General features: G+C 52.1%; 1 protein-coding gene and 1 pseudogene across 1 annotated transcript; both read left to right on the top strand.

Annotated features, from left to right (window-relative positions):
- Positions 1-541: 541 nt before the first annotated feature.
- LOC120979669 (hyaluronidase-1-like) lies at positions 542-3,748 on the top strand. The gene is made up of 4 exons (XM_040408562.1): positions 542-648; positions 1,107-2,017; positions 2,235-2,324; positions 3,039-3,748. Exons 2-4 carry the CDS (start codon positions 1,109-1,111, stop codon positions 3,354-3,356), a joined length of 1,317 nt encoding a protein of 438 aa, XP_040264496.1. The 5' UTR covers positions 542-648; positions 1,107-1,108; the 3' UTR covers positions 3,357-3,748.
- Positions 2,452-2,549, top strand: LOC120979958 (annotated as a pseudogene).
- Positions 3,749-8,331: the final 4,583 nt, after the last annotated feature.

Below are 8,331 nucleotides of genomic sequence, written 5' to 3'. Positions count from 1 at the left end.
TGTTACCCTTTTGCTCGTCAGTGTACCTCGTTTTAATGTTGTTTTCGTCTCGCCGGAAGTCACGCGAGGCTTCGGTTAATTCCTACTGTAGTCATATCTGCACATTGAAAAACAATTTAAAATAGGGGTCGGAGGTAGGGGCGAGGGGCGAGCACCAAAGCCGAACTTTTGGATTCCTATTTTATATTTTTTTCAATCCGTGGATAGGAGACGAACTTTGTCTCCATGGATCCAATACATTTTAATGTTGTACGGAAACAGCATTAGAATCGAGGAATCTGAATGAATCAACTTTGGATCCTTGATGTGAAGGTCGATTCGCTCAAGCCTCGTCTTTACATTACAACCACTACTCCTGATTCCATTCACTTTCCTGCTTTCTGGAAGAAGAACTCTGCCCTCAGGAGGAGCTGTCTTCTATTCCAGTCGCCGTCCTGGGACCGGCTATCTGCTAGTATATATATATCCGCGCCCCGGAGACGTCAGGAGTCTGGGCGGGAGGAGGGGACGTGACCGAAGTAAGGAACTGAAAGAGGAAGAGGAGAAGGAGGAGAGTATAAGGGAGGACACCACAGAGGAAGTCTCACCACACAGGGTTCTCCTCCTCGGCGAGTGCTCTGCGGAGGACACAGACGGCAGCGGCCAGGGGTAAGGAGGACACCGAGGTCAGACCGTCAGATTATACTGCTATAATGCATCACAGGAGTATAATCTACAGACAACTCACAGATTACATCACATGGTCACTGGTATCTGACAGATTATATCACGTGTACAGTGGTATCTGACAACTCACAGATTCACTGGTATCTGACAACTCACAGATCACAGGTTCACTGGTCACCGACAACTCACAGATTACATCACAGGTTCACTGGTCACCGACAACTCACAGATTACATCACTTGCTCACTGGTATCCGACAACTCACAGATTACATCACTTGCTCACTGGTATCCGACAACTCACAGATTACATCACTTGCTCACTGGTATCCGACAACTCACAGATTACATCACTTGCTCACTGGTATCTGACAACTCACAGATTAATTACATCACTTGCTCACTGGTCACCGACAACTCACAGTCCTATTTTCTGTTTAGAGATGAGCGGCTCTCTGCTCCTGGTTTTCACGCTGCTCACACATCTGCTTTCCACTCTCGCCACCCCCGGTCCAGCAGCGCTCCTTCCTGCACGGCCTTTCATCACGGTCTGGAACGCCCCCAGCAGAGACTGCTGGGACAAGTATGGGGTGGCCCTGGATCTGGATCCCTTTGACATTGTGGTTAATGAGAACCAGTCGTTTGTGGGCAGCGAGATGGCGATCTTCTATAGTTCTAAGCTGGGCCTCTACCCTTACTATGATAGTGATGGCCACCCCATCCATGGAGGCACACCCCAAAACGCCAGCCTCGCTGAGCATCTCAAGCAGGCGTACGAGGACCTAAATGCCACAATTGTGTCTCCAGACTTTGAGGGTGCGGTGGTTGTGGACTGGGAGGACTGGAGGCCTCTTTGGGATCGCAACTGGGATTCAAAGTCAATCTACCAGCAGCGTTCCCGGGAGCTGGTGCGGCAGCGGCATCCGCACTGGTCAGAAGAGGAGGTGACGAGAGAGGCCAAGAAGGAATTCCAGGAAGCTGCGGAGATGTTCATGGAAGGCACCCTGGACCTGGGCTGTAAATTTAGACCGGGGGGGCTGTGGGGCTTTTATGGTTTTCCTTCCTGCTATAATTACGGCTACAAAAACTCAAGTCAGAATTACACCGGAGAATGTCCCCAGGCCGAGGTGGAGAGGAACAACCAGCTGCAGTGGATGTGGAGGTCCAGCCGCGCCCTGTACCCCGATATCTACCTGGAGAAGCTGCTGAGGAAGTCTCAATATGTCGGCCGATACGTGAGGCACAGGTTAGGAGAAGCCTTCAGAGTGTCCACACAGAGGACCGGGGGGGAGATCCCTGTCCTGCCCTATGCCCGAATTGTCTACACCTACAGCATGGACTTCCTAGAGCAGGTAAGAAAATCCCACCATCCGTCCTCCCAGAGAAAGAGGGAAGCTGCAGGACTACCTGCTGAGTGGGCGGGCTCTGCATCCTGAACCAATCAGATAACCCTCTAGTCCTTCAGCCCCTCCCCTCAGTTTACTGTCACACTGATACATTGTATCATCTTTGTATCGCTCTGTTCTCTTGTTAACCCCTTCATCTCAGTGTCAACTTGTTTTCCTGCAGGAGGATCTGATCCAGACGATCGGACAGAGTGCTGCTCTGGGGGCTGCTGGGGTCGTCTTATGGGGGAACTTAGACTACAGCTCTAGCAAGGTAACTGTCCCAGCATCGAGCTGTTTTCTGTCAGTACGGTGGGGGGCCGACTTCCTGCTCTGGGGCCCATCTGTGTCAATGGCCCTTGGTGTCTCCTGAGCCTGTGCACTGTAGTTTGGTTGTGAAGATCGCTTCTTGGCATTTTGGCTAAGATCAAGTGTAGTATCTGTCCTTCTGGACAGAGCCCTGCGAGGATGTGGAGCAGAGAACCACACGGCATCCCTAGGGTGTACGGCTTGGGCCATTAGTGCCCTATGCTAGGTGACCAAGGGCTCTGCTGGATCTAAGCCAGGGGCTGAGATGTTTGAAAGCCCGAGGTGCAGAAGAGCCCCAGGAGTGGTGACCCTGGGGTGCCTGAACTCACTGGGGGTGGGAGCCCACTGAGTGTCGGCACATTTGCACACACTTCACTTTCTCACATTTTGGGCGCACTCACCTCTATTCTTTGCCCAGTCGTCAGGCCTGGCGTAAAAAAAGGAATTTTTATAATTCTGGACGGATGTCCGGGCTGAGCTTCAGCGCAAATTCACTATTTATTTAACTTTTTTTTTATTCTCTGTGATGGACTGCGGTGGACCGTAACCTTGTGCACGTTTTTGTGAGGCACTCTGCAGGACTTTGTTGCACGGGTGTAGAAAGCACGCTCCTCGGGCTTTAATAGAAGAAGGTTTGGTTGTGATGATTGTCAGCTCTTGTGTCCCTCTTTTATCACAGGAAGCCTGCCTCGCCCTGAAGTCCTATATAGACGATACGCTGGGGATGTATGTGGTCAATGTGAGCAGTGGCGCCTCGCTGTGCAGCCAGGTTGTCTGCACCGGAAATGGCTGCTGTGTGAGGACAGACCCCTCCTCGGAGGCCCAGATCCACCTGCACCCGAGCAGCTTCAGCATCAAGAGAAACCCGCAGGGTGGCGGCTTCCTGCTCTCTGGACAGGTCACCAAGATGGACATTCAATATATGACCGCCCACTTCCAGTGCCGCTGCTATCCTGGCTGGAGCGGGGCAGCCTGTTCACAGAGGAAGGTGCCCTGATCCTGGGGCCACAGGCTGCACAACATGTCAGGGCCATTTACTAACAATTAGCTAGAATTACATTTAATGACAGGGACCAGCCGTCTGTAAGAGAATCCATGCACTATATTCTGCAATCACCAGGAGATCACCGCACAGCACAGAGTATACAGAAAGCAAACCTAACTGTCATCCAAGCTGAACTGTGCGACCCTAAAGTAGAGCCCACTACATTTATACAGACACTAATAATTCAATAGCTGCTGTGTGATATATATGTAGTGAGCTCCCCCTAGTGGTAGCTGTATAATCTGTATTTAGTGAGCTCCCCCCTAGTGCTAGCTGTATAATCTGTATGTAGTGAGCTCCCCCTAGTGGTGACTGTATAATCTGTATGTAGTGAGCTCCCTCTAGTGGTGACTGTATAATCTGTATGTAGTGAGCTGAGCTCCCTCTAGTGGTGGCTGTATAATCTGTATGTAGTGAGCTCCCCTAGTGCTAGCTGTATAATCAGGTGATTTTCCTATTTCATGACGTAAAGTCATGATTTTATTAAAGACACGGAGGCGAGTATTGCTATTCTCCTTCTTTACTCTGACCAATAGCAGCAAAGACAAAATATTGAAACATTTGAACAGCCCCTCCCCATAGTCCTAGTATAACAGGCCACACTTCCTGTAAATCCTCCTCTTTCTTTGTAACACGAGACCGAAAGTCCAACTGAACCGGAAAAATCAAGAGTCCCAGAACATCATGGAACAACCACCGCCTTCCGTCCGGAAGCGAAACGGGAACAACTGTAAACAACACCGCAGGATGCTCCTCGTCCTGTCCATATCAAACGATCGTCTGGAACCGAACTGTAGACGACGTAGACAAATGGATGCAGCACACCAGGCCGGTCTCAACCTGAAAAGGTGAAAACAGAGAATGATAGAAACCAATAGGGACATGGTATCCAAAATCAACTGGTTGCGACAAACCTACTCAGGAAAAACTCATAGAGTTAAAATCAATATGCATTATTACAACAAATCAATAATATCTTTCGGAATAAACATCATTCATAATAATAAACATACATATAGGGAGGGAACATAGGGTGGGCAATACTCGCCTCCGTGTCTTTAATAAAATCATGACTTTACGTCATGAAATAGGAAAATCACCTGATTTTATTACAAGACCCGGAGGCTCGTATTGCAAGTTCAAAGTTTAAGATAAATTCTCAATGATTGATGAGAAAACGTGAGGACCTGGCCGAAAATAAAATTCCCTGAACGTGGATACTCTGGACCAGTCCGCCAATTTTAAAATGTCCTCCAGTCTGGCGCCAGAAACCGCCAAAGAGGTAGCAGATGCCCCCCTAGCGGAATGCGCCGAAAAAATAGAAGTGTCCACGCCCGCCAATTCCATGATCCACTTCATCCACCTAGCCAGCGTGGGAGTGGTCACTGGGGCAAAAGGACGAATGGTAGAGAGGAAGAGATGAGAAAATTCTCGCGAACGATGAAGTGACGTGCGAGCTTCATATTCCTTAAGGCATTCCACCGGACAGAGAGAAGGCGAGGCCGGGAAAGCAGGATAAGTGACTGAACGAATGTGAGTCTTGGTCCTCCTAGAGATGTCAAAAGAGACCCCTTCCGGAGTGAACGAGCGGGCATCATAATCCAAAGCCCGGACGTCGGACACCCGCTTGCAGGAAATTAGACAGAAAAGAGTGACAAGCTTCGCCGACAGTTGCCTTAAGGAAAGGTCTGTATTCTGAGGCCAAGAAGACAAAAAGGAAAGGACACAAGACACGTCCCAAGTAGAAGAAAATCTAGGCCTAGGAGGACGAGACATCCGAGAGCCCCGTAAGAGACGGCATACCAAAGGATGTTGCCCCGCGGGCGTACCATCAAATCCCTGATGGGACGCAGAAATGGCCGACCTGAAAAGGCTGATCGTGCGATAGGCCTTACCCTGGTCGAAAAGAGAAGACAGGAAATGCAAAATCTCCGTCACAGGAGCCGAAACGGGATCCAAGTCCCTAGCCACGCACCAGCGATCCCAAGATCCCCAGGCAGATCTGTAAGATCTTCTGGTTCCTGGGGCCCAAGCGTTCTCCAAGAGGACTCTAGCTGTTCCCGAAACTCCCGGGACCTCCCAGGGTCCCCTGAAATTCGACATGCCAACAGGCGCAGGGATCCGTCCAGGAGAAGAGGGTGTGGTTGGTGATTCGGACCTCGGAGGAGAGTCTGAGATGTCGGGAGCAGGCACGGGGTCTCTATCATCATCTCCAGAAGGTGAGGAAACCACGACTGGGAATTCCAAAACGGGACCAGAAGAACCAGATCCGCTGCATGACGGCGTACTTGAATCAGGGTCCTGGGAATCAGCTGGAAAGGAGGAAATGCGTACAGCAGGCCCCTGGACCAATCCTGTAGGAACGCGTCCACCGCCTCGGCCTCCGGGTCCGGGCGCCAACTGTAGAAGCGTGGTAGCTGCGTGTTCAGGCGTGAGGCAAAAAGGTCGATACAGCAAGGTCCCCACAGAGATGTTAAGGAATGGAACACCGCTGGATCTAACTGCCAGTCGCTGGAGTCGGAGAGATATCGAGAGCTCCAATCCGCCCGAAAGTTCTGGACGCCTGGAAGATATTCTGCCAAGACAATCAACTCTTTGTCCAGGCAGTAGTCCCAGAAATCCTTCGACAACCGAGATAGAATGGTGGAACGGGTTCCGCCCATGCCGTTGATGTAACGCACTGCCGACACGTTGTCCATGCGAAGTTGAATGCAGGCTTTGGCCGTGTCTCTCGTGAAACTCTTGATTGCAAACGAACCTGCCAACAGTTCCAGCGCATTGATGTGGAATCCCGCTTCGTCCGCTGACCAGCCGCCTCCGGTTGAGATCCCCTCGCAATGAGCACCCCAGCCCGACAGGCTGGCATCCGAATCTACCACGAAGTCCGGACGATGACCGAAAATGGCCTTGCCGTTCCAAGCCTGCAAATTCAGGATCCACCAGGATAGCTCCTCCTTGGTTTCCTCGTCCAGGGAAATCCAATCCGCATAGGAAGCCCCCGTCCGCAGGTGGGAGATCTTCAGTCGTTGGAGAGCCCGGTAATGTAGTGGGGCCGGGAAGACCGCCTGAATGGATGAGGCAAGAAGGCCTATGATCCTTGCTAGTTGGCGCAAAGGGATCTGGGAAGATGACTTGGCTCTGCACAATTCCTTCCGTATGGACCGGACCTTGGCCGGTGGTAGGCTGAGAGTTCCTGCCGTGGAATCCACCAGAAACCCCAGGAACTCCATCTCGCGCGCCGGAGTGAGACAGGACTTCTCCTGATTGAGGAGGAAACCCAGATCCGACAGGAGATCCATTGTCCAGCGAAGGTGATTCAGTAACACCGAATGGTCCTGTGCCATGATCAGGATGTCGTCCAGATAGACGATGAGGCGAACTCCCCGACTGCGCAGCCAGGCCATGGCCGGGCGCATCAGCTTGGTGAAGCACCATGGAGCTGACGAGAGGCCGAAAGGGAGGCAAGTAAACCGCCAAATCCTGTCCTTCCAAGAGAAGCATAGCAGGTTCCTGGACGCGTCCTCGACAGGGACGGTAAGGTAAGCATCCTTCAGGTCCAACTTGACCATCCAATCGCCCACCTGAAGAAGGTCCCGAAGGAGATGGATGCCTTCCATCTTGAAATGGCGGTACCTGACGAACGCGTTGAGGGCGCGTAAATTGATGACGGGCCGCAGCTGGCCCCCTTTTTTCGCCACCAAGAAGATGTTGCTGATTATCGCACCCGGGGATGCCGGTGCCGGCTCTATGGCCCCCTTGCGGAAGAGATCTGATAACTCTGAGTCCACCAGTAAGCGGCTTTCTACCGACAGCACTGCAGGGTGTGGGGGCGGAATGGGTAGATGAGAGGACGTCAGCTCTATATGGAAACCCCTGACCGTGGATAGAATCCATTGGTCCGAGGTGATGCGTGACCAAGCTCGAGAAAAGAGCCGGAGTCTGCCCCCTACGCAAACAGTTAAAGAATTGACATGAGGAATTGGTCTTACCGTAGGGACGTCTGGAACCAGGGTGTCCTCTGTATCCTCTAGGTCTCCAGGATCCTCCCCGGGAAGGGAAAAAGGATGTTGTCTCTCGCCTTTGGTCCTGGAATGCAGGTCTCTGGGCGAAGGAGCCTCGGCCCGAACCACGGGCTTGAAAATGGGCACGGCCGGACAGGCGGCCCCTGAAACTGCCGGCCCTGGTAGAGACTCTACCATGAAACACCCGTTTCATTGAACTTTGGGCTTTGTCGAGTGCAGTAAAAGCACCGACGAAACGTCCTAAGTCCTTGATAAAGGACTCGCCAAAGAGCAGGCCCTGGGCCTCCTTACCTGCTTCGGTAAGCGCCAAGTTGGAGAGCTTTGGCTCAATTTTAAAAAGGATGGCCTTGCGCCGTTCAATAGCCAGGGACGTATTCACGTTTCCTGCTACGCAAATTGCGCGCTGCACCCACTCGCGCAGCTCTAGAGGGTCTACTTGCCTACCCTCAGCCTTGGCAGCTTCGGCCAAGTCGAAGATCTTTGCCAGGGGGCCAAATATGTCCAGGACTTTGTCCTGACAAGCGCGCAGGGCCGACTCCAAACCCTTCCTCGGATTCCACCCAGATTTGGTGAGGAATTGGGTCATTTTGGGGTCTACCGCTGGAGTCTCGCAAACCCTGTTGGGAACTATGGGCCTGGGGCATTCTGCCCTAAGTTTGTTGCGCGCCTCTTTGGAGAGGGGGCAACGCACGCGGGCCTCCAAATATTTGGATACATGATCCAATGGCAACCACTCCGCCGACCGAGGGTGGTGGAGGGAATCCGGGTCAAACAGAGGTTCCCCTGAGGGATCTGTCAAAGAAGCAGGGAAAACATCTGCTGCCGAAACCATGGAGCTACACCCGGGTAAGGGGTTAGAATCTATGACCCCAGAAGGGTCGTCCTCAGCCTCCTCATAGGCGTCA

The sequence above is a fragment of the Bufo bufo genome, chromosome 9, assembly GCF_905171765.1.
Source record: "Bufo bufo chromosome 9, aBufBuf1.1, whole genome shotgun sequence".
Lineage (NCBI taxonomy): Eukaryota > Metazoa > Chordata > Amphibia > Anura > Bufonidae > Bufo > Bufo bufo.
This window is presented reverse-complemented; position numbering and strand designations above follow the sequence as displayed.

What these genes read in the sequence shown, in the direction of transcription:
- LOC120979669 (XM_040408562.1), top strand. Translation starts at nt 1,109, where the DNA reads ATGAGCGGCTCTCTGCTCCTGGTTTTCACGCTGCTCACACATCTGCTT. An exon ending in GCATGGACTTCCTAGAGCAG is followed by an intron (nt 2,018 to 2,234) that starts GTAAGAAAATCC and finishes GTTTTCCTGCAG; the next exon opens with GAGGATCTGATCCAGACGAT. An exon ending in TAGACTACAGCTCTAGCAAG is followed by an intron (nt 2,325 to 3,038) that starts GTAACTGTCCCA and finishes CTTTTATCACAG; the next exon opens with GAAGCCTGCCTCGCCCTGAA.